The sequence below is a fragment of the Stegodyphus dumicola genome, chromosome 1 (assembly GCF_044657685.1).
Source record: "Stegodyphus dumicola isolate Sdum_Otavi_A_Nest chromosome 1, ASM4465768v1".
Taxonomy (NCBI): Eukaryota; Metazoa; Arthropoda; class Arachnida; order Araneae; family Eresidae; genus Stegodyphus; species Stegodyphus dumicola.
In genome coordinates, this window is record NC_140768.1 from 264,617,913 (window position 1) to 264,645,737 (window position 27,825).

The window sequence follows — 27,825 nt, forward strand, 5'->3', positions numbered from 1 at the left end:
TGAATGTCGTCATGAGTGTATCACATAAATTTGAGGATCCTTACGTTTATGGTAACATGCTATCATTTTTGTGTGTTTATAACGGTAAATATTAATATTTTTAATCTGATTATGAAAAGTTAATTGCTGTCCCCCTGCATTTTTATTTTGAATTGTCATCTTAAACAAAACTAGTTTTCTAAAAAAATTATTTTTAAACTAAGAAAACGATTTCTTTATAGTAATAACAGATCGAAAGTTTTGCAGAAATTCAGTTGCCTGAATTCCAGAGATACGGGATTTTTTATTACCAGGATCGTTCTTTCTTTGTTTTATGTAAAAAAAAAATAATAATAATGATAATGAATTTTTCCTGTAAATTTAAATAATATTAAACTAAATAGAGTATAATGCATATGTTTTAGACTCTATTAAATTAATTTGGACGAGTGTTTGCGACATGTAGATTGCCCTACTATATTAAAAACATACCATTATAACTCTATTAAAAACATACCATCATACTCTTGTAAAATTAAGAGAAAAGACATCAGTGACGATATAAGGCGTAACGAACACATTTTTTCACGAAAAACCAGGCACAAAATGCACATAATAATCGCTGCTATATAATTCACGTAAACTATCCACTTTACATCTGATCACGTGACCCACACCAGATGCGAATTTTTTTTTTTTTTTTTTTTTTTTTTTTTTTTGTGAGTCCCAATTATTTATTACGTATCACATGGCCCAGAGTAGGCGAAGTTGATTATAATTATACTACATATAATAAAAGAAAGAGTCTGTATGTGCTGCAATAGACACAGGGCTACGAAATAGTAGGTTAATAATAATAGGACTACAAAATTTGGTATATAGGTGCATCTAGATCAATCAGATTTTGTTTATTTTATCTTTTCGATTTTATCGCATCATTTTGAATAGTTTCATTCTTTTAGAAATATGGTTTTGGAAACAGTTTTTCATTCAGTTGTATACTGGACTGATGAATGTTGAAATTCAGTACTGTTGCCACTTGGAAAAATGAGGGCGATAATTCTGTGCAGTTTTTAAATTTAATGTTTCTCTTGGATACCGGACGTTTGTTGAGAGAAGGCAGCGGGAAGTTGGTTGATTTATTTATTAGGATAATTAATATTTGTATTAAGGGATATACTTATTTCATTGTAATTTTGTTATATGTAATCAAATTAAAAAAAAATTTTTTTTTATGAAGTTGTTCTGTAGAGTAAAATTCTGCGCAGTTTTTAAATTTAACGTGTGGTATTTCCCTTTAGGCATTTTTACGGTCCATTTAAAAGCCAGACGTAGGCTGGCAGCGTAGCTGCTAGTGCTACATAAAGATTGATCAGAAAGCAGTAGTCATTTTTGTGCATTCATTTAGCTCTACCCTGGATGGAAACATAATATCTTAATATTGTTATTAGTTTTATTACTTTACTTAAATAACAATTAATATTTTAGTTTAACTTGAATAATTGAATGAAGCGTTTCGTTTTTATTGAAATAAAAGTAAATTAAATCTTTCTTAGACGACTGCCCACATGTAATGATTTTGAGGCTGACTTCTCACTTCTAAATGATTTTGATTTTGCGTGAAGGTGGTCATTTCAAAGACGTTGCTTTTAATACCAGTATTTATATTCTGAACAGTATTGCTCGCTTTAAGAGTTGGTATCTAAGAGAACAGGTATCTACGAGAGGTTCAGTGTAATTCATTTGTTATATTTTATTGAAAGAAGAGTTTTGCCAGTTGGTTTGTGGTTTTAGTTACTCTTTTCTTTTTAATATATTTTAATTATAAATGCATCCCACCAGCGGGCGAGCGGTAAGTCGCCGAACACTGGTATTTCGGTCCAAGGGTACGAATCTTAGCGAACGCCTGGCTGCGCATGGGCGTTTTCGTGGTTTTTTTCCATGCGTAACTTGTATACGAGCCTTAGAAAATCCTCCACGAAGGTATACCTTCCCTTACTTTCGAGGGCTGACAAACGAATTGACAAACGAAACCAAAAATCATTAATAAAATGAATAATTTACGCAAAATAAACAATTTTATAAAAATACAATAAACCGCCGACGATTTTCTAAAATACTAACTTATAAAGATATATTCTTAGAACATATATAAATATCGGTATTGAATATTATCTCTCTAAGGCTCCCTCTAGCTTGCGTGAAGTAAACTAACTTACGCAATTTTCTTATTTCTGCTTGTGCTTATTTCTGGTTTATTTAATTCTGACGAGGAGGTAAATGGTTATAAACTGTAGGCACTCCGTAATTTGAAATCATTGGCATTGGCTAATTCAGAGTGATTTGTACTCAGAAAACATTAACGCTTTTTTTTTTTTTTCATTTGTAGTTCTAAGTAAATGATTTATGTAATAATAATAATAATAAAAAAAAAAAAAAAAAAAAAAAAAAAAAAAAAAACCGTTTGACAGTGGAGAGCTAGTCACCAGAGCAAGAAACTTGATACATTAAACATCTTGAGTCATACGCCCAGGAAATAAACCAATGACTTGAAAGTGTGGAACGATTGATGTACTGACAGAATAGAAAGACTTACGAGCTAAGGGATTTCAAATTGTATTTTATGTAATAATTCTTTCGCGTTCATGTCTCAAAGTTTACTATTCCTATTAAAATCAAAGATTTTATTTAAAAGAACGTTGAACTCTTAATTTTTCAAACGACTGATTGTTTATACCTCGAATTACGGAATATGAATATTTCTTTTCGCAAAACGCAAAAACATTTCCTTCACATCTTGTTCACATGCGACATTTTGAAATAATACATTTAAAAGTAGCAGACAATATTTCTCATTTCAAATAATAAGATTACTTTTATTTCAAAACATTTGCTTTTTTAAAATTCTTTATCGAAATCGTTTTAAAAATGTGTAAACATCCTCTGTATGACTAGTGCATGAGAGACAGAAATACAAAGTTCATGTCAAGCTTAAACTTTGGTACATTTTGTTGACATGCAGTAGAATGATATACATATAAAAAGTAAGCAGGAAACGCAACTCTCAAATTTTATGTATGCACTAAAGGTATGAGATAAAGAATTGTATCGGTTTCAAAACGGCAGCATATTTTCACAAATCCTAATCATACATATCACAAATCTTTACATGAATTCTTTACATAAATTCCAACATGCGTTGCTAAAAAATATATTAAGATGACTCCTGTGGTTCGAGATGTGTGGAATTTACACATAAAGACAAACCCAATATTCCGGGGTCTTCATTTTTACAGACTTTCGAAACACTGTCTTCTCAGGGTGGCACAGAAATATTGGGAGAATATAAATGAGCTCTTGGTGTAATTTGCTGATATAATGCATTGCATTCAGTTTAGCGGGAATCTTTATCATGTCTTTGTGTCTAACATAACGCAGTGACTGTAACTGAAATAATTACAAGCGTATTTCGAAATGCGTTTTTTATGCGTTTTTCTAAACTTATTCTCATAAAGCAACTTAACATCAAGTATAAAGGGGCAGAAATTTAAGAGCTGACATTAATAATTTATACTTAGTTTTTTTATAGACCTTCCCAGAAAAGTTTAAAAACCAGAGAGACCAAAATCGCACGATCACTAGATATCTGTTCCTTTTGATCACAAGTCAAAATTCGGATTCGAAATCTCAGCGATTTGCAGTGGGACCTCTAAAAATTTTCATTTTAATCGGAATAATCAGGCAACTTAAATTGTGGCCATTTAAGTCAACACACTCAAATGCAAATTAACTCGACAGCATTCGAGTCAACTAAATTATACGCACCCGATCAGTTTCTTTCTAATTTAATTTTTCTCATAATATTCCATAGAAAAATGCCCAGAAGATTAAGATCTCCTCCGGATTTCACAAAAACACAATGAAAATGCCAGTACACAGATGACGCTAGCGATACTTGGCGATCATACATTTCTACGTTGGCGCTATTAATTATGTACTATCCTATGTGTACCCAAATTGGTGAAAGCAGTAAAGATGCTTGCATTGGATTATTGTTAACGTGAAGAAAATTATGTCATTTTCCTAATAGCTGATTTTTAGTTTTATTTCTTAACTGTTTTTGATGCTGCTGAAGATATTTTTTGGCTGACCATGTGATAGCACAGGCGTTACTAAACCTGTGAAATGTTAGCGGCGTATGGTTAACCGTGATAACTGTTTTCAAAAAAGCAAGAATTCAGTTTTTATGCTGTAAATTATTTTAAACTGTTCCATAGGCTGTAGTCCAAAGTTACTGTTTATTTAGCCCAAGAAATTCATTATTCTTGTGCTGGGCTGGCTATAAGGTCTATATTTCGCCTTGACACTAAGCGAGTCATAGCTTAAGCTAGAACCTTAGACAAGCAAGACGGCAAGTAAACTTTTAAGTGGTGCAAGTAAACTTTTAAGTGAATTGTTAAAAATCTTGAAAGCATAGTTTTTAAGGGTTAACCGAAGTAAGAAAAATGTAACAAAAAATGGTGTACAGACCAGATGCGATGAGGCATCCAGTATACAGAATCTGTCTCATTCATGTACTTGGGCAATGTTACTCTCAATACTATAGTGACCGATATTTGGTTTCATGTAAGAAATATAAGCATGAATGCAAATGTTTGCGCAATTAACCTTCTTGAACGTATAGGGTCACAGTAAATGCTTAAATGATAGTTTCCATAATACTGATAAGCCGAAGAAAACAGAACTTTTATCAGAAATGATTTCGCCACGTGATAATCTCGTGAGCTGTTGCAAGAATCTCTTCGCCATCGATGTGGCTCTTTTATTCTCACGTGCTCACGACGTGAACATCGTTGTCGATGCTGTTCATTATGCAAATAGTGCTGTCCAAAAATATTGTCATGTTCTTTTCTTAAAAAAAAAAAAAAAAAAAAAAAAGAGGGACTTGGTTTCTTAAGACACTGCATGTGCCTTTTGTATTTGTACTTGCTTAACTTATGCATCGTCCTTTTTGTAAACCAACAATAAGAGGAAACATAACGAAATGAGGATAATGGATTGGGAACAGTATATATTACCAGGTAAGTCTATGTTTTGAATACTTCAATAATAACTCGAAAGAAAAGCGAGTCTTATGCTGTATTTTCTAACCCTTCGTCTTAATCACCTTATCATACCTTAGAAGTAAGAGTTCGTCCAGTTATAATTGCTTACCATACTGTGATCTGAGATAATTCTCTCCTTTTGATAGTCTTTAAGAAAGGGGAAATGTTTTAAACGTGTGTTTTACTTACCAACGGGCTGATTTTTCAAAATTAATATTAAGCTTAATATTAAATTAATTAGCTTAATATTAAAAAATATAATTAATATATTTTTTAATATTAAGCTAAGTGGTCAGTATTAATCCACTTTCATAATATATTGTCAAAATTATGCCAGCAAACCTTGGATTTCCAGTTGAAAATAGGCACTTAAAGCATACTTTTCTTTAGAAAGTTGAAAGATGAAATATTTGTTAAACTTCTCTAGTCTTCTATTTAAATGTACATTCATCAATTAAAAGAAAAGTTCAGTATTTTACGTCGTCTTTTATAAATATCACGGTTTCCTATCTTTGTTGTGATTATAACATAGGAAGGTATTTTTTCTTGTATTTCTTCACTGGGGGTATGGTTTAATGTATTTCCTCTCTCCTTGGACCGTGTTGTAATTAGAACCACCGTGGTGTAATTAGAAGCATGCTCGACGCGTATTCAAGAGGACCAGGGTTCGAGTCTCGAGGACATTGCAAATTTTTCACGTTAAAAAAAAAAAAAAAAAAAAAAAAAAGCACTAATGACTCTACAACGTGAATGTCTGACTTTTTTTGAATCGATTATTTTTCGACTTTTAGTATCGAGTTTTAAGAGAAACCCCACACTTTCCTCTCCCCCCTATTTTTGACAAACCTGGTAAATTTATTTTTTGAAGATCTCCTTTGTGTTATAGTTCATCGTTAAATAATGGCAGGCATTTAACTTAAATTTAATTTTCATATTATTGGTTATTTTCATAAAATGCCATGGCAAGCATCATGAATGTCTTTTCGTTGTTATTGTTAATAGTCTAAATTAGTCATTAATGAGAGTGTGTTACATATTTGGATGAGTCGAAATGATTTTTTTTTTTTTTTTATTATTTTTTTATTAACTGTAAAATTTGGAAGTTGCGTCTGACTTTGAAACAGTCAACAAATGTATTTGTAAACATCGTAACTGGCCAGCTGTTTCTCTTTCAAAGTTCATTGTGGAAACGGAACAAAAGTATAATAATTAAAGAAACAGCTTTGTGGTTTTTTTTTTAGTCTAAGCAACTCCTTGTCATATTTCATATTGTTTCAAATTTATGAATACTTGAGTTGTTTGCCAAAAACTTTTATTTGAATTTTGAACTTTGATTTTTGTTCTTCTTGCTGTGTTATATTGAGTGCATATATTAACTGGCTGTTACTTATCATAAGTCAACATCAAAAGTTTCCTTTTATTGCCACCAACTGTATTCAGTTTAAAATATTATGTGCTTTGTTATTAAAAAGGACTATGTAATGGTTTGAAAAAATCTATAAATTTAAGTACCATGTTTATAGTTCTATAATTTATGACGTACGTGTATTAATTTAATTATGTAATAATTAGTTACGCTTTAAAACTGTTTTTGAATACCTTTTTTCTAAATTATCAGAACTTTGTCGAAAAAGATAACGAATCATTTCGTGGCGACTATTTCACTGAGACGATCAGTTCAGAAAGTGATCAGTATTTCTGAGAACATAAATAAGAATCGGATCTTAGACGATCGGCTTCCGCGTAAGACCAAATTTGTCTAGAACCGTGGTCTAGAAAGTTGTTTAATGTTATAATTATTATCTAAACCAAATCTTAGTCGTGTTTCATGTTTATTATGTATAAGAGTTTTCTTTTTATTTACTAACGATTATTTTCATTAACACCTCTTAAAATAATTTAGGTTTAAGATTTTTGATACATTCAGCTCATCTCCTTTCTAACAAACCTTTTCTACGTAACCTTTCCTAACTTTCCTTTTCTTTATAACATACGACGAAACTTTTCTTTCGACTGTTCAGTCGAGAGAAATTTTACAAATGCTTTTATCTTTTAAATTCCATATTTTAATGTGTAACTAGATTTTTAATATTTTAAGAATAATAACCAAAGTTAAAATAAATTTAGTATTCAGCTATTTCTAATTAGGAAAATTATAAATACGTATAGCTTTCAATTTTCAGAATAAATAATTGCAATAATATTTTCAGAATATTAACAATATGTTGACAGATTAAAAAATTTTTGGATATTTAGAGTCACGAATTACAAAACGTAATAATACAGTTTTGTTTATTTTTCTTTTTTCAAATGCAAATTAAAATTTTTAAAAATGCTAAAATTCATAATAGTATATAGTTACAACAAGACAACACGGCTGAATGTATATTAAATTGATTTGAAAACAATAGTAGCTATAGAAGTTTTGCTATGCATACATTTTAAGATATAAATTAGTTGAATTATTTTAATTTTATTTAAATCGTAATTGGAAAATTTGTGATGCATGCGAATGAGCGAATCATTTTTGTCTAAAATGCTTGAAAATTCCTATTGTTGCACTTCCCTGTTTTTGTGATTATAATTAAGAAAGGGAGGAAGGATCATCCTCATAGTTCATGACTTTAGTTAAGGATTTTAATATTTTCGACATTTTCATACTTTTATACTTATGTAGCAAAATTTGTATATTTAGGAAAAATCTGCACTTTTTTTTCTCCCCCCCCCCTTTCTTTTCTTTTCACTCACAGAAATTTTCAAGTTTGTTTGAAGAGATACATGTTCTTTTATATACATATAAGGAGAGAAAGAGTATGTAGACATCAGAAATTGTTTCCTCTCCTACAGCTCGAAAATGAATGGTGTTTTTGTTTGTTTCTAGTGTCAAAAAATAGCGATTTTTCTATTTCATGGTTTTCGTATGTTCAACAATATTTATTGTGCGTATGATTTGCTTTGATGAAGTACGTTTTGGATTTTAAATTTTGGATTAATACTACAGTATTTAGTACTAGACGACACTCAGCGACACTTCTCCAACAATTATCACACATGACAACTTCCAAGGTGCTTGAACGCTCGCAAGAGAATAGAGTTGTGAGTGGTATATCGTTTGGTATCGCTTAATATAGCTAGCGATATAATTCACCTATATCATTAGTTCTAAAAGTATCATAAGTAGTTTGAATTAAAGGTATCAATTTTAATCTTATTCAACAAAGTAAATGTCTAAATAGCTGAATATTTAATTTATTAAAGAAGTTTTGGGAAAATCTTCTTTCAGAATTGTTTTCATAAATTAAAAAAGTAAAACTGTATTAAAATAGTAAGTATTTAAAGCTCGTTTTTGTAATAGCGCTTCAAGAATTTTGCGATAAAACTGGTTTACGGGTGAAACATATATTAACATCTCTAGAAGGTAAAACTCAACAAATAATCAATAAAATTGTTCATTATTGGCAGAAACAGATGATATTAGATGACATGAGTATTGAAGATGATAGATTCGAGCGATAGTAATACTTAGATTCGAGCGAATTTTCTGACCTAATTTAACAAAAGTAAAACTCGCGAAATTTTTGAAGAATTTTAGGTTATATTCAATTTGCTATATATTCTAGTGGTTGCTTTACTGAAGTTAAATTTTAATTGCTGAGCTTTGCATATATATATATAGATAGATAGATAGATAGATAGATAATATATAAATATTATATTTATACATATAAAGTGATTGTTAAATGCTGTTACTCTTACTTTTTGAAACCCGCCTGCATAAATAGCCCAACTGCAGTACTTCTTCCATGATCTATAAGAGAGCCATTAGATTGTGCTAAAAAGTTCGATCACGTGTTTAGGTTATTTTTAGTAAATTTTCGAGTATTTACTGCCTTCTATATTTTTCTTTAAAAATGTATTTAATTCTTTATATTTTAATTTTTTTTAATCAGACATAGTCATCTTTGAGGTAATTTTACAATTATGCAAAAGACACGAAACAAAATTTTTTTTAAAGTTTTATTCTTAACTTTAAGTCTTAACAACTGTTATTCTTTATAAATAATAATAATAAAAGTTAAACTGGCCTAAACAAACAGTTATTACATTTTCGAGGTATATAGTGGCCGAGTAGCAAAGATTCCTGAATACTGGTAGTTCGACGCGGGTTCGAGACTAGACGAATGAGCTTGCTGCATGAGTGTTTTTCATAGATTTACCACTGTGTAATGTGAATGCGAGCCACTTTCCTTTAGAAAGGCATCCAGGAAGGCATCCTTTCCTTAGGCAAATAGTTTTCGTATACTTTGCCATATTTAAATATCTTTACGGTTTCGTCCACCCGGTATAATGGTTAGCGACACTGATTGCCGTAGCGATGGATTCGGATTTGAATCCCGGAGAAGGCATGGCTGCAACTGTCTGTTCATAGGAGGCAAAGGTGGCCATCTATTAGATGCTTGTATAATGAAATGGCCACCACTTCCGACCCTTGTAGTGGCGCAAGGCTATTGGCAATTAAATAAAGCGCCTGCCATTAAGAAAATAATTACCTTACGTTTTGAGCGTATAATCATAGCGTTAGAAATATCTAATTAAAATAAGAAATATCTAATCTGTATCTATCTTTTGCTAATTGCAGCGTAAAATTTAGCACAGGTAAAGACCACTGAAAAATGGCTGTTTGATAGCCCGATGATAAACATCTCAGCAGCGTAAACTGTGACCAAAAAATGAAAAAGGGGGGTTAAAAAATAGTGAAATTAAAGGATTAAATTCTGAAAAGGAACTGAAATAAGCACATATATATATTTAAATATATACATGTTTTAAAATAGAGCTTTGAATAAAATATTAACAAATGTCTAAATTTTCTATTCCTCTGCATGATTAGTTTTTTTAATAAATCTGAGACCACTTTCCCATTTACAGTGCTAAGTACTGTGTATTACGTTCGATTAGGGCACCGTTGCCCAGCTCTGTAACCAAGCTCTAACGTGTTTTCGTTGAACTCTTTGAAGGAAGGGCGTCGAGCTTACCCCCACCTCTTTGTAAATAGGCTCGAGGAAACGGAAACGACTCTGCAACGATTTATTGCCCTCTAAATATTGTTGAGATGCCGAATTCTTAGGGGTGGTCCGGACTATACATTTACTGGCGCCCACTTGCATTTCTTAGGACTTGATAGCTGATGGTCATTAAACTCATATATTTAAAGTTAACATTCAATGAGCGTGTATGACACTATTTTTACATTCCTTAAAATTTTAGTTTGTTATTAGTCTTGAAGTGTTGAAGCATTTTATTTCCTTAATTTTCGATATGCCTTAAGAAACGTTGCTTTTTGGCGTTAGAAATTTGGACATGAAATATATGTATACCATCTTTTTATATTTTGAGAACTCATGCTCATGCTATCTAAGCTCATGGATTCCTTTGTGAAAAATTACGTTTTTATTCATTGCGATTAATTTCTGCCTTTTTTCTGTTCACATAATGAAAGGCTCTTGGACTTGTCATAATGATTTAATTCATAATGTCGTAAATCTAGAATACATTTTCTGAAATTTATAATTGCGTATAAATTTATATAGCAGAGGTAAAATGAAAATCATATCTTTAATTTATACATTTTACTTGATTACTAATTTTACTTGATGTTATGTAGGCTGAATTAAGTTGCCTGTAATTTATTCGATTTATGTAAGAAATATATTTATTTTTGACAAAAAATGAGGTTGTAAATAAAAATGAAATGGAATAACAGACGCAAAAATGGTGTAAGACTAAGAAAATAGAATCTTTCCGTTATAGGATAACACGCGCTAAACAATTTTCTGGAGAAAATTATATACGCTAACTTGGTATTTCCTGCGAAAAAATATATTTTTGTCATTAAGTCATTTTGACTGTAAAGCTTTTTTTTTAAAAAAAAAAATGACAGAAATATAGTTCTTAGGTTAATTACCTCAATAAATAAAAAACAAAATAGAGTGACACCTTTAAAAACTTCTTATTAACAATACTTATTTTGGAAACAATGATATTGTTACACGAGGTAAGAACACGTTTAAGTTAACGATGATCTGTAGTCGAAGCTGGTGCACATATTTTTTTTCAGAAAATTGTTTGTCGCGTGTATAGTCACCTAACGGAAAAGATCCAGTGAATATGCCACATGGCAAGAATGTTTCTCTTTAAACTCATGATTTAAAAAATAATATTTATGTGTTTTCCCAGTTATGCTCTAATTTCCTTAAATGCAGTGGCTGAACGGATAAAATCGCTAAACATTGGTAATTCTTCTCGTATTTGGTTCTTTGTAAATCTGGCTGCATGATGTTTTGTGATTTTCTTAGTTGTAATATGAGTAGGAAGCGACTTTCTTTGGGAAGTCTTGTATAAAAAATCCCTCTTAAACCAAATGCCTCAAGTGTGCTTCACGATAACCAAAATACAAACAACAATCCAGTGATAAAAGAAACTGGAAACTCTCCTAACTGCTTTCTTAACAAACTGGCTTTTTCTCCCAAGCAGAAGAATTAAAAACCGCTAAATACTAATTTTATTCAGATGTTTTCCTGGTGATCGAAACTGGATTAGATTATTTAGATTATCGCAAAGGGTTTGAGAGATGTTTACTTAAGGAGAGGGATGCCTTCCTGAAAGACTTGCTAAGAGAAACCATATTGTATTTATGTTACACATTAGGAAAACAGTCCGTTTGTTGAGATTTTGAACTCGGGGGTTGAATTATTAGAGTTCAGTGACTTTACTACTTGATCTCTGGTGTGAACCTTGGCGAGAGAGAGATAGACTTTTCGTAAGAGAGTCTTTTTAATGCTTTTACTTGTATGCCATTCCAAAGAGTAAATATATTTCTTTATGTTGTCCATAATTAATTTTTACATGTGATGGCATTTTATTGCTCTGAAACTTGACAATGTAATGGTTATGTTATTTAAATACGGCATCTGTCTTAAGAAGAGAGAGGCCTTCGTGGAGGTCCTTCTAAGGGAAAATTGCTTATATTTACATTATGCGTAAAGAAAAGCACGAAAACCCTCCATGCAACCGCCTTATTCGCCTCGGATCAAATTCGGATCCGAACTCTCAGTATTCAGCTTCTTAACCAATTGCCACTGGTGGGCTTATAATGATACGGGGCAACATATTAGCGGTGCAACGTTTTTACGAACTTTTATTGTAACTGAAAATAAAATCAAGAGAAAAAGTGAGATACTTTTAGACATTCGTTTATAATTTCGTCAAAAATACATCAGATCAGTCTCGGCCAACCGGACGCTTTTTTGATGAAATTAAGATCGGCTAGAGATATTGTCCTACAAGTAAGTATATCAGCGAAAGTTACCTACTCATGATGTTTTAAACATGTTCTGAGTTTCTGAAGTGATGGGCTGCGACAGGTGGTCGGCACGAGCGGTTTCATTGTATTAAGCAAAAATAGTGCTCTTGCATAAGGAGTAAGCAAATTTCTTTTGCGTTGATAATATGTATTTGCTCCACCGAATATATACGTATAAGCAATAATTAATACTGATACTCGATTAAGATCAGTCAAGAAACTAATCTAAGTGATTCTGTCTGGATATGTCATTTTTTTAATAAATTAGTTCTACTGAAAAACTTCTTAATAAAAATATAAAGCAGAATAATTATTTATGCCTGAATTTCAGAATAATTTTTATGATGGTACTGAAAATCTTTAATTTTATAGCAGAGGTAAAATGAAAATCATATCTTTAATTTATATATCAGATAAAAAATTTATATATAGATAAAAAGAAAAACTTTATGTATAATTAGAGATGGCTGTGCCACGGTGCGATACTAGCATACGCAGAAGGTACCAAAATTGGCTGAAACAGTATAACAAGTATTTAACTCTCAAGGTGGCAGTGAAGCGTGCTGCTGTACGACGTGATGATGGCAAAATTCCTAGAGACGACTTTGTTTTACGCTGTCCGATTAAGACATGCTGAGCACTGTAGATACATCATTCTTTCATAAGCTTCCAAAGCCAGTTTTCCTTATTTTCCCGAAGGATATTATTTTATTATTATTATAAATCGATTTTTGGTCCCCTGAAATATGCACCATAGGTCTAGGTCTTGTGGTAGACTAGTCAGTAATAAAGATTGTCAGGCCTAGCCAATAATAAAAGCCTGCTTGTGTACTGTTTTAATCCGCTGCCTTCTTTTCCGCCTCTTTTTTTTTTTTTTTTTTTTTTGAAAAGATTTTCAATCCCAAGTTGTAAAACCAAAGTTATTTTTATTTAACTATATTTCTTACTTATTTTATTATTGACTGTTGCTTGGTTTCTGCTCTTAGTTAAAATGTTCCTTTATTGAGACCTAAACATATGCATTTTAAACTAGGTTGTGGCTCTACTACTAACTCTTTTCAGAAAGTAATAAAAATTGAAATAGCAGTAGTCTCAAGCAGAAAAAAACAGATTCTTGCTGTAAGCTTACCATATCTTTTACCGTAAACTTATTTAATCCAGTAAATCTGCGAAAAGCAATTTTCACCTCAAAATTAGTACAAGTATGGCACTCGAATATTTGGACTTATGTTGATTTCTAAGATCTATAGTTCGTCGGTACATCGATAGTGTCAGACATTAAAGTCTCAACAGCTATCCGCAACGAAGAAAAGTTGACATTTAATGGATATATGTTAATTTTGAAGTTGCTCATATTTTAGATAGCGGAAGATATTGAAATGGAAAGGTTGAGTTAGTAAAACTCAATTTGTAAGTTTTATTAATTATAAAAAGTTAACGCTCTTGCTTGTGGCGGTTTGAATAGCCTACATATAAAGCGAGTTGCTTTTGAATGGTTTGTGGATTAACTGACAGTGTGAGGCTATCGACTGTGTTAACTATCAGATCTTTAAGTGTTTATTATACCTTTCTGCTAAAATAATATTTTGATTAACAATCGGTTCTTTTCCTTCAGACCCTTCAGGAAACGAGATTTCGCCTTGTTTCCTGAAGGTGAATTAACAAAATTATTACTACATAGAAAAAGGAAGTACATTGAAATCGCTTATAGCGATCACCTGCCTAATACCATCCATCGTTGAAAGTGATAAATGTTTTATAGAATATAAACAAACAACCTCTCCAGGAAAGACGAAAATTAATTGGAACTGCCCATAGGTTCACACTATAGAAATAATTAAGAATTTGGTCGACCTTTTAAGAAACAGAAAATATTCTGCACAGGCGTTATCTATCTATCAATTGATTTTAAGTTTCCCAGCTGTTCCGTGGACGTGAATAGCTCAAAATTTTCTTTCCTACATTCCCATCGTTAATGCAAGTAATTAACTTAAAGTAATCTGAAAATTTGACGTTAATGTTTTGTTTAAGTTTGTTCCTAATTTGAAATAAGTAAGGTAAATAAATTTACGAAAGTTATCATTTCGAGCGCAAAAAGTTATTTTGATGCAACAAATATGCGCTGCGTTTCATTAAAGGTACGTCTTTCGTTTGAAGCATTTATCTAAACATAGAATTTCCCTCCCCCCTATTTTTAATGTCTACTTCGTAAAGTATCTTGAACCTTAAGGTCGTTTTTCTCGGAATTTGAACTTCTCTTGAATGCGAAACTTATAATTATCAAGATGTTGCTTTTGAAGTGGGAAGAAGTGAAAATCACATAACGACATGTGAAAAATCACATAATGCCAGATCAGAACTACATGCAGATGATCCAAGGCTTTCCACTAAAAACTCGGATTAATTCTGAATTTCTGCAGTTGTTTGTAGGGGAGCATTAACGTAGAGTGTGACACAATGACTCTTGTCACCGGCCCAAAACATGACTGACGAATGATTTTTAGCGTATGATCATTCTAACGTTACATCACAGACATCGTCTTCAAGTGTTTCTCATATTTTCAAGAAAATCTATCAAAAACAAGCCATTTAGATCTCAAAATGCAAAACTTTGTATAGTATTAAAAGCAGCGTAAGGACTAGATGGAATAGAAGTTAAACCACTTTTAGCTTATGCATTAATAAGGAACTTTCGTTTCTATGTCATGCTTTCGTCTTTAGAAATTTTATTAGTTTCTTTTTAAACTTCTTAGAATTTTAAAACCAATTTAGAGAGTTAATATTTTTTAGTAGAAATTTGAGAACAAATTATTGTCACTACTAAAAATATATGTTTAAAAAGTGTAACATAATGGTAATTTATCCACACACAGTAATGCAAAGTGAAAATATTTCATGTAAGTTTTCTAAACGCATTTTACTTTAGAATGCAGTTTTACTTCGAGAAAGAATAGGTCATAAAATTCATTATAATATCATAAAAAAAAAAGAGATATAAAAAGAAAAGTTGAAAAACATTTTCAAGGCCAGTTTAGGGTCGGTCATTCATTTGCCTACTATTCTTAGAATATATAAACTAGATAAGGATGTATATTAAAAGAAAAAATTTATGTGAAGATGTAATCAGAGAGTTTTAAGTAAGGATAACTCTTGTCAACGATACCAAATGCCTCCTTAGATAAAAGTTAAGTACTGGATATAAACTTGATAATAATATTCGGGTGAGTGCACTTTGTAATTTGGACCCTTGCCGTTTTTTCCCCTCTTTAAAGAAAATAAAAGGTGTTCCAAATTCGAAAGAATAAGTATCTTTAAAACTCCGAAGTTACTAACTCGTTTTGCATCATTTTAGGTCATTCCAGTCAATGAAAATTGGCCTCGAATATGTGAATTTCTAAGATTTTGTGAATTTTCTGTACTTTTTAGGATTATTGCCATTTATTTGTTATTTGTTCATTCTGTGTAATTTTTGTTGCTGTTATCGAACATTATTTTTACTGAGATATTTTAAAGGCGTATAAGGCATTATTTATTCTCTTTCATATTTTGATTTAGTAACAAACAATTACATTTCTTGAATTTTTCTCAGTTTAAATGAATTTTTAAATTTCTGTCTGAGTTAAAAAAAGAAAAAAAAAAAAAAGATTTGGCAAATATTGCATTTATTTCATTTTTTAGATTGATGTACAGAATTTTAACTTTAACGTAAATTGTTTTAGTTGTATTATGTCTTTGGTGACTAAAAAGTTATTTTTCATCTCTCTGTATAAAAATTTTATATATTAGTGTATCTGAAATAGACTTTCTTTTAAGTAAAAGTTTAAAACCTTCCCCCATCGTTATTGTTCTGAAACCGTACAGCACCGTACAAAATTTTGTACAGCAACTAACGTAACCTACAGGAATGTGTTTTTAAAAAGTAATTTAACAATTACCTTGTTTTTTGATCGTCGAGCAGTGTTATGAATTGAAATTATCAGCCTTTAGGTGGCGTTTCTTTGCCATCCTGATTCCTCGAAAATGAAGGCGTAAAACTTCCTAAATCGAAGGCGCATGCCTAACAATTGTGTGCTGCATTAATTATGAAAATATGTGTTTGTTAACATAACTTACCTCTGGATTGGATAGATTGTAAGAATTCTGTTCAGTAGAAAACTTCAGAATCATTGTAACATGAAGTATGCTTCATTTGATAATGAATAGAGCGACTGAGTAATATAGCAATTACGCGAGGCAGTATGCGATTTTAGAGCAGTACTTCATTTTACGGGAAACGTGTTCGGATTGCTATTCCAACTATGTTTCGAAATTGAAAAGTGAACAACTGGTAATTCTGGATTGTGCAATTTAAGAAAAAAGTGCATTGAAATGTATGGTAGAGTGAAACATAGCGGAAGGAAGTTCAGTTTTCACAATAAACATTTTTACGGAAAATTATCGTCTTAAAATGTATTGTGCAAGAAAATACTGTAGGTTGAGAAATTCAACAAATACCCAAAAGAAAAAAAAGTTCAATTTGCGATAGTTGAACTAAGCTTTTTTTACCCTTTGTTTCAGAGTAATCTTGTATTCTCAGGTCCATAAATTTAGTAACTGAATTCGTATTTTACCGAGACAAATGCAACAACAGGAAATGTGTGTTGCATAATGAATAATATGTAAATAAGTGAATTAGAGATGTATACTTCGAAAAAAAAATTAAAGATGGGGTAATTAATTAAATGAAAGATAAACTCTCCAAAGAATATCCAACTGATGACAGATTCTGCAGATGCTGTAATAATCGCTAAATGTAATATTGATAAATTATGCAAACAATTCAGTCAGTTGTTAAAAGAAATACACATAGCATATAAATGCAGTCATATCTCGACATAATCACCTATATTTACATAATCTGTAACCCAAAGTAAGAAAAGGCATATTTATGCAGTTTAGGTTAACTTAAAGGGAAATTTTCATGCGAAACGTTAGCAGAAATCGACGATATTCTAAAACAGTAAAAGCAGAAATTGAGGAGGTTGACCTTAACCCACAGAGGTGAGAGAATTTATAAGAATTTCAAAAATTTTACGCAAGGTTAAATATCAGCGCAACTAGGATCAGCGTCTCTGAAGTCATATGTATTGGAACAAGCAGCGAATATCAAAAAATCAGGAAAAGAGCAAAAACATTCAAAACAACTAGGAAAGGAGTTAAGTGCAAGTTTTGTTATGTGGTACATTTAATGGATAATTAAGGTCCTTATATGTTTTACTACTTTTCTGTCTTCAAAGACCACCTCATCGCAATCACATAATTAATTTCACAACTGCGATATAAATCATAAACATTTGTTAAGTAGTTCTGTCACACGCATATGTTATAGATTTTAATTCTGTTCAAATTAAAAATTATCGTAAAGTTTATATGAAAGTAGCTTTTATTTTTATTTATTTATTTACTTTTGGGGGAAAAAATTACCGGTACTAACCTTTATAGGGTTTCCCTTAGTTTGAATAACCAATTATTCTAATTTTCTAATTTTTGTTATCTTTTCTAAGCTTCTCAACTTTCCTTCGCATTTCCTTGCCAGGATGCAAATTAAGTTAATGGGAAAAAGAGTATTTAAACGGGCGAAAAGAGAAAGTTAGTCAGAGCGTGATTTCGCTAGCCTAACGCACGTGCTATTTTGTCTTTCCTGCTGTTCCGCTGAGTTGCTGATACGTCTTCTGGGCTATTTGGTTGAAGTCTGTTCGCCGGTGTAGGTTGCTGAGTCAGCCTGTTAGTCTTAAGTAATCTAGCACTACTCTTTGCCATTTATTGTTAAATTGTTCTTAAATTCCCACCGCAAGTAGTAGGTGTTATTGTGAACACAAAGTACGTGCATTTTTTTAAGAGTTTGACAAATAATAAAGGGTTTGTTTTACCCTTCTCCTGTGCTGGTATTATTCACGCCTTTGCGAAAAGTCGCCAGATTTTCTAGTAAGATCGCAGTAACTGTATGGTAACAAAGAAGGTTAGATCTTTATACCTTCTCTATTTCGACACTGTGTATACGGAAATATTTATCTTGGCTTACGATGTCTCAATCTTTAAGCAGTCCTAACCTATTACTTTATTAGTTGAAATCTGTTAATACAATGTTTTTGACTATATAAAGTATTTTACCGTACTTTATATAGTCAAAAACATTGTAAGTTTTGCGTGGTTTTTTTTTTTTTTTTTTTTTTTTTTTTTTTTTTTTTATGAAAGATTGCTGAGATAAGAGTTGTGTCGTTAATTATTTGAATTAAAAAGTATTTAACATCCAACAAAACCTTTCTGAGGGAAGGAAAATTAGAATTGTCTCATCCTTGATTCGTATAAAAAATATTCTGATCGCTGTTATGATAAATAGCGAAATATTAAACGATATCTTTTGCATATATTTGAAGTAGCATATTTCATGTTCAGTGCCTTTTTCTGTAATTTAGATTTTAAAAATTCCAGTTATTTACGTCTGATGTGTAAAGGTAATAACTTGTTTTTTGAGTCATTAATAGATAATGTTATCACTAGTAATATTTTTAAACTGGTAAAGCAAGCTGTTTGATGATAAAAGAAAATGCTAACATAAGGCCTTTTTACTGATACGTCGGGTAGCTTACTAAGTGAAAAGTGAATCATATTATATATCGCAAAAAATAAGAAATGATAAATAATACTTCAGCACGTGTCAGTCTACTACTGGAAAATTAAGAGTACGTGTTCAGCTATTGGAAAATGTGTTGTAAGCATGCCAAATACTTATTTTCTTTAATGAAAATTTTACGTGTTAATCATTTCTTAAAATCCGAATGCCTTCTATTTTATGATTAAAAATCTTCATTTTTGTCGAATAATAATTGATAATGAATAATAAATTGAAAAACTTCAGAAGTAAGGCTAATGATTTGAAACGTGAAGCATTTTATTCGCAGCATTTAAAGAGATTACAAATTATAAAATGTATTTTCAAAATTAAAGTTCTTAAGTGCATTTAAAATAATTAAATATCTTTTGCTCTGTGATGCTGGAAGAACGTTGCAAAAAGTAGAATCTTGATACGAGATATGTTGAAGAGTTTTTATGATTATAAATGTGGTTAAGTTTTTAACTTCGAAAATCTTGTTTCACGCATTCTTTAGTTAGGAGAAGAATAATACAGAAATGTCTGGTGTCCTATTTGGTAAAAGTTGCTAGATGAACATTGCATGTTCCTTCTGAGTGATACGAAAAAAGAGAAAGAAATGTAGATCCAACTGCACTACTCGACACTGAAAATGCAGCACCAAGAAGGAGTGGTCAGAAAGTGATGAAATTTGGAAAAAAGACAGAGACAGCAAGCAGCAATAAACGATCTTTATTTCAAAATGATAGTCAGAATACAGAGCGAGAATGGCGTCGGCTCAGTAGGATGTAGGACCACCGTGGATAGCGATGCACGAAGAAACGCGTCTAGGCATAGAGTCAATAAAAGTGCGGATGGTGTCCTGAGGAATGGCTCGCCATTCTCTTTCAACCATTTGCCACAGTTCGTCTTTTGAACGAGGCAGGGGCCGAGTCTGCAAACGGCGTCCAATCACATCCCACACATGTTCGATTGGTGACAGGTCAGAAGATTACGGTGGCCAGGGAAGCATCTGTATACCTTGCAGAGCATGTTTAGTTTAGTTTAGTTTAGTTTAGTGACGGAGGACGGGAGCACCATCTCTCTACCATAGCGGTTAATTGGTATAGCACCGCGTCCCCCTTTATCTAAAGTAACCCAAGATGGTATGGGGAAGGGAGGGGGCCGCATGAAATCCCCAAAACAGTCGCCGAAACCCAGCATATATTTTTAATGTCATGTAATAGAAATAAATAAATAAAAAAATGAATTAAGATAAAATTAAAATTGAAAATTGAAAAAAAATGCCAAACAAGGGCCATGGCACATAAGTACTTTGCCAGAATTAGTGCTTTAAGTGACATACATATGCAGTATAGTAATACAGAGACATTCAATGATACATGATATGTGATATTACGTGAAATATTACTGGATTTGGAATATTACTGGATTACCAATGTCATTAGTACCATTGAGTATCATCCAATACTCAATGGTACTAATGACATTGGTTAGTTGCATAAGTATAACATTTAGACTGTTGCATACCACACGATACATGAAAACTATATATAACATGAATCTTGAAGACATGACTATATACTACATAGGGACTACAGACAACATACTACATAGAGGTTAAAGGCTACATACTGCAAAAGGACTACATATTACATGATATAAGAGAGTAAGAGATGGCAATAATTAAAATAATGATTTCGCACGATATAACATATTGCTGCATTATATATGGTATAAAGATATAAAGCCATATGAAAAGTAACTTTGAATGATATACATGATGCAGGATAACTTATTATGCCTGATACCATATGATGCGAATGATACCAAAAATAATATGCTGTATGACACCACGCAAGGCATAATGCAACATGGTAGATAGTACTAGTGATACTATAATACAGCATGATTCTACATTATTCTACAAATACATTTATACTGTATAATTACATGATTATATGATGCCATATACATAGAATAACTTAGTACATGATATGTACTAAATAACAGGCGATTCCGTTGAGACTATGTTACTATTTGAAACTACTTAACAGACATGATGCATTTATTACTGCATAAAAATACGCCGAAGAGAGTATAACCTAGCATAATACACAATAGACATATCATTGTACAACATAATACTACATAAAATGCAGAGCATGTTGGCAGATGCTAGCACTGTGTGGTCGGGCGTTATCCTGCTAAAAAATTGCATTAGGCAGCCCCTGAAGGTAGGAGATTGCCACCGGCCGCAGTACATTATCCAAGTATCGTTGGGCCGTCATAGTGCCCTGAATACTAACTAGAGGTGACCTGGAATCGTAGGCAATAGCGCCCCAAACCATTATGCCACGTTGTCGCGTGGTGGGGCGTTCCACAGTTACTGCCGGATTAGATCTGTCTCCACGTCGACACCCCACACATATGCGGCGACTGTCACTGGATAAACAGAAGCGTGACTCATCTGAGAACGCGACGTTTCGCCATTCTGTCATCCACATCTACTCCGGCACCACTCTAAACTTTGGAGTCTATGCTGTGGGATCAATGGCAGTCTTCGTAACGGACGCCGTGAGTGCAAGCCACGTTCAACCAATCAACGGGAAATGCTTCTGGTCGACACGGAAACATCCAGGGTATCTTGCACATGCTGTAGAATCGCGGTACAAGTGACTTGCGGGACCGTCACAGCTTGTCGGCGGATGCGTCAATCCACGCGTGCTGACGTCACTGTGGCTGCATCTGCAACCCTCCTTCTTCTCACATTTCCTTGTTCCAACCATGTTCACCATAACCGATGCACCGCGCTCGCATCCATGTGGGTATCAGCTGATATTTGACGTAAGGACCAACCCGCCCTTCTCAGTCCGATCACCATACCCCTCGTAAAATCGTCTATCTGCTGGAAGTGCCTTTGTTGACGGCGGCCTGGCATTCTCTCCTATTACAAGTATCCTCCGGGACAAAAACCAGCTTTCTTCGATAATTCATCTGGCAGAAATAACAACACGAATATTGACCATTCTGCACGTTCCTTCCCTTATATCTTACTTCACGTGCGTTGGAGAGCTGCGCATTTCACATCATTCGCATAACTCAGTGACGTGCGCATACTCTAAAATTTACGTAAATTTCTGACCACTCCTTCTTGGTGTTGCATTTTCAATGTCGAGCAGTGTAAGTCATATCAGATATTGTCTTTAATATGAGTTTGATCTTGGCCCGCAATGCGGTTGAAGTACGTCAAATAATCTATCTGCCAATAAGTACGTCTATCTGCCAATAAGTATTTGGACACCTGTGATAGGAAAGAAAAACAATTTATTCATATTCAGTAGTTGGCAGAGCCTCCACGAGCTACAATTACAGCCTCAACCTCCCAGGGCATGCTTCCTACAAGACCCTGTGTGACGGCTGTAACTATTTTCTTCCACTCGGCTTGAAGAAGACATGTAATTTCCTTCACAGATGTTGTCGATTGTTGCACCCCTTATTTCGTTGATCATACTCGTCCCAGGAGTTCTCGATAGGATTTAAGTCTGGGCTTTGGGCATGCCAGTCCATTCGGTTAACCCCATTATCACCATACCAATCCATGGTGGACCTCATAACATGACATCTGGCATTGTTGTCCTGAAAGTAACATGGGCCCAAACGGTAAAATTGCAACAACATAGGAAGCACGCTATCATTCAAAAGAGTGCAGTATACGTCGGCGTTGAGTTTGCCATGATTTTGGACCCAGGGTCCCAGTCCTTATCAGGAGAAACACCCCCAGATCATAATTCCATCTCCTCCGAACTTTACTGAGAGCACATTGCATTCTGGCAGTAGGTGTTCTCAAGCAGACGCCCGACCCAAACCTTGCCATTCGAACGTTAATCGGTGAAATTTGATACCTCGTACTGCGGAATCCGTTTCCACTGATTTACGGTCCTTTTTCGACGTGCTTTGTACCACATTAACCGGAGAGCGCGGTTGGATTTTGTGATCAAAACCTTATAGGGGCCACACGACCATGAAACCCAAGAAGTTGTGCTTCTTTACCAATGGTATTCATCAAAGCCATTCATTCATCGATCCTGGATGCCTGTTGAAACTTCTGGAGTATGTAGGCCATCTGTTGGGTGTGGTTCTTCCGAATTTCTCTGAACAGCACTCATTGGTCTCCCAGTTTCGTAGGTCTGCTGACTCGAGGCACATTCCGACAATCACCGCTGACCTTCCACTTCTGAATAACATATGTCAAATTCGATTTTGGGGAATTCAGCTTGCTAGATATGCTCCTTAAGGATCGGCCACTTCTGTGATACCCGACGATTACTCGTTTTTCGAAATCAAATTACTCTGCACTTCGTGATATCTTGCATGAGACTAATGTCAGTGTTGTTTCCTACACGATATTTAAGGGCGGAGGGAGTAATGTATATCAGGATCGCAGATATCAGCATTTGCGTGGGCGTCCAAATACATAATGGCAATAATATTTTATCAGACAGACCATCTCAATATTTCAGCGTATATAATAATAGTTTTAGCGCAAATTTATAACATACCCTCGCAAACGTATATCATATAAATGGTAATAAATTATAGAATAATGGAAGGTATGATATAAGTTTAAGGTTTCGTTTGATGAAAAGAAGTTCTAAAACCAGAAAAATTGCAGATACTAAAAACAGAGTATGTCAGAAAACAGGGAAAGCTTACAGTAAGATTACAGTTGCAGATTAACGGAGAACTTTGGAGCTCGAAGTTTAGATGCGGGTTCAAGACCTTGGGATTTTTGCTAAATGTGGACTGTAGAATACGCCGTAAATTGTATGAAAAAGGAGGAACGGAATCTGCGTTTTATTTCAAACCTTGGCCCACAGAATGTGTCCAGACTCTTGTTTGTACCAAATGGTAACGGTGAGGAGAAATGGGTTCTCTACACGTCAAGTACTGTCAAATAATACAGGACTGTTTATAGGTCAGACAAATATCTAACATTCACTGCAGAACGAGAATTAATTTATGAATGATTTTGCTAGGTGTTTGGGTGAAGTTTAGAGGAGTGATTTATTGAAAGCTAAGTGTAGTACAGTGAACCGAACATCAAATGTAGAGATGTATAGCCAGAAGCTAGATTACTTTCGTAATCGCCTGAAAGAAAAGTGTTCATCGTCGGTGAAGCATCTGAAAGTGGAACTGCAACATAACAACGAAACACTTCATAGAAGTTACAAGAATTATGGTAGAAGCTGTGACTAAACCCCACGCTGGATGTTGCTCCAACAAATTACGACCTCTTTTGGGCATTAAGCATCTTTCTTTAGGGACAGAAATAAAGAAAAAGTAATCTTTAGAAATCGTCGTGGTGAACTGCAAAACTTTCTTGATAGCAGATGAGAAGAATCTTAAGTGTGAATACATCAATCAATAAATGGTAATAAATTATAGAATAACGGAGGGTATGTTATAAGTTTAGAGCCAACAAATTTGTTTTTCAGTGTAACAGAAAACTTGGAAAACATTTTCAGGTGCTCAGTATTAGTGCTCTGTAAAGTAATATCTTTGGCATTATTCGATAGGCAAAATGAAGAACTGTGTTCTTCTGTAAGTGTCGCTCTGGTCAAAAACATGTGTTTTCAGTTCTTAACAGATGCTTGTGATTTTTGCTTATGCAAATGAAGCAAAGAATTACCTTGTGTAAAAGAATTTGTTTGGCGAATAAACGTCTATCCAGTTTTCGCAACGACAAAAGAAAACTGCAATGTTAGACATTTGAAACATAAGTGCATTTATCACATAAACTTGTATATAAAATTTCAAAATTTCTATTGGGTTTTACTGAGAATCGTTTCAGGTAGACATTCATTTCGCCATAATTAAATTATTAAGCACTGCAGAAGTTAATATATTAAATTCCAATAATTCTATTAGTTATCTTCCCCCAAAGAACTACTTGTATGCAGAATGAGAAAAACTTCATACCTGATGTTTCTCAAAACGTTTCATAATAACAGAAGTTTTCAGCCGGGTATTTGTACACACATTCTCTCGAGAGCTGTGAGAAGATGTGCATGTTGATTTGCAAAACGTATACCATTTAAAACTTCTAAAATTTTGCCATCATTCATTACTATTAGTACCAACACTATTTCAGCATACGAATTGTTTTTAAGCCAGTATCATGTGTGCCTTCCCATCCCGATTCGAAATAAAAATATTTAAATACTTATTTTTTAATGAGTTAACCATTTAACTCGAATCCGTCTGAAATCAGGTTAATTGTTATCCATTTCATTATTCTGCAAATTTTCATTTCTCAATAAAACATAATTGTTTTCATATTTGAAGTTTTTTTTTTGCCTTCTAGCAGTTGTTTCTGTTTCTTATATTACTGTATAAACAGGAATCTTTCATACATTTGTTATGAGTTATAAAATATACTATGTTCGTAGCAGGCGACTTCTTCCAATTCAACTAACTTCTTTTCATGTTTTAACTGTACGTTTTCATTAGCTGAAAATTGTTTTTGACAAACCCATAAAAATTACTGAGATTGGTTGATGAAAAAGGAGGGATAGAAAAATATCCATTTTTTAATGGATATTTTTCTAACTCCAGGCTTCTTTTTAACTCCAGGCTTTGACGTTACAAGAATCTGAATAATATAACTGGATATGAGCATCACTTCTGAGTATCTTCGAGATACGACGAGGCGAGAGTTAACAAACTTTGTTTTATAATATTACACACTTGACAGATAAAACGTTTAAGCACTTATTATTTTTAGTAATGTATGATCACTATACTAACACACACATACATGTATATATATATATATATATATACTCTATTCGTATAAAGCTAATATAAAAGCAGTCAACTTAGTAGATGTACGAAAAGAAGCATTGATAACACAGATCGTTAAATGCGAAATGAACAGCAAACGTGGCAGTCGAAAGCTGATTAAATATCCTTCCTTTATTTCAATTGACATTTGCGGCCACAATTCACTTGGTAGTCTGATCGTGTCTACTGTTACGATAGGAAAAGAGCAGCGAAGCAGCTTCTTAGCGAGGATGGCAGCTTAATAACGGAAACTTTTCTTAGCATCCCTAGTATTCTGCAAATTAAAAAGGTAATGCGATAAGAAATTTGTCATCGAAAAGTAAGTACCTTAACTACCAAGCTGGTCGTGCTTCTTCCAAAATTCCAACCGGTCATCTACTAAACCACAATTTCCAGCCAACTACGAAGCAGTTTTCTTGCCGTGACTAAAAGGTGAATCGGTACCTTTCCTAATCAAGCTGTCGTCTAATTTCAAATCATCTGCAACGAACTACATTATTTCATCACATATATAATATACATATATCTAATATATGTGTGTGTGTTTAAGATAAAAAATATGTAAATCAAATTTATAATTAAAATTAGCAATTAACTTACCCTCTCTGTTCTAAACATCGTGATAACTTTTCTGAACTGCGTTATTTCTACACTAGTCCATCTTCTATGGCTTGCGTAATGCTGTTGATATAGCTAATTCGGAACCTAAACTCAATATTTTGAGCAATAAATGCAGAACTAGAATCTTACTCTGCAGAAGTACAGCGCTTGCCCAAGCTCTCTAACTTTTCCTCCTAGAACTCGGTATTTAAACCTTTTCACCTCAAGGTAGAATTTGCATTCCTTCACGCGCGCTACCAAATTTAAATATTCTGGCATTTGAAGGGTTATAGGAAAGTGTAAACTTAAATTTAACTGGTTATTCAAAATAAATATAAATCCCTACAAACCTAAACTTAAGACCTTTCTATTGGTGAGCTTCCATATTGGATAATTACTTGCTTTAGCTTTAGTTATCTTGCACTCAAGACACTACTTCGCTCGCTTTGACGTGTCCCTTAACCTCTGATAGCTATTGTCCATGGTTCTAAAAATATAATTTGCATAAAATTGTGGGATGTATAGCGCACCAACAATGACGATGGGCAACGAAAAAGGATATGTGTCTTAAGAATTAATTATCAAGGAATAAAATTACACTCATGTCCATAAATTAAGGATAATTCGGAGTCACGCGGAAATCGAACTCTAAAATAAATATATCACCTGTAAGATCACTACACACATCTCCAAGAATCATATGCAAATATCAGGAAGTAACTAGATGACACCGATGGTACCTCACGAGAGTGTAAGAGAGTGATATATAAGGAATACAGGCAAAGAAGTAAAATTGTTCGCAGGCGCTTTATAAGCATTTCAGTGCAATAACCGAATAGTTATGACACACAGGACGCAGTTGGATGATTTTTTACGTGGTAGAATTATCGGCCGTCTGGAATGTGGGCATACCCAACTGGAAGTATCAGACGAACTTGGAATTGCCCAGAGTGTCATCTCCAGGCTTTGGGAACGATTCCAAGATGATGGTAATGTGAGTAGACGTTACAGCACAGGTCGCCCCAGAGTTACAACGCCGAATGAGGACCGGTATTTGGCAGTTACTGCCAAAAGAAACAGGCGGAACACAGCCTCAGTCCTGTCTCGTCAGCTCTCTTCAGCCACTGGTACGACAATTTCAAGGCAGACCGTGTACAGACGCTTAGGGCAGATTGGTCTATATGCTCGTAGACCTGTCAGATGCGTTCCACTTGCAACTCACTGTCGCCTGCGGTTAGCCTGGAGTAGAGAGCATGCATTGTGGACATCGCAACAGTGGGCGTGTGTGATGTTTTCAAACG

General features: G+C 33.4%; 1 protein-coding gene across 6 annotated transcripts in view; it reads left to right on the plus strand.

The window, feature by feature from the left end:
* Hnf4 (Hepatocyte nuclear factor 4) overlaps positions 1–27,825 on the plus strand; it is a 200,748-nt gene that overhangs the window by 146,080 nt on the left and 26,843 nt on the right. Inside the window, exon 1 of one of the 6 annotated variants that reach the window (XM_035356231.2) lies at positions 4,795–5,060. The exons of the other annotated variants lie outside the window; for them this stretch is intronic. Within the exon in view, the coding sequence (XP_035212122.1) occupies positions 5,024–5,060 (37 nt within the window). The 5' untranslated portion in view covers positions 4,795–5,023. Of the gene's footprint in view, positions 1–4,794; positions 5,061–27,825 lie in introns of those variants that run through there. 6 annotated transcript variants of the gene reach the window in all.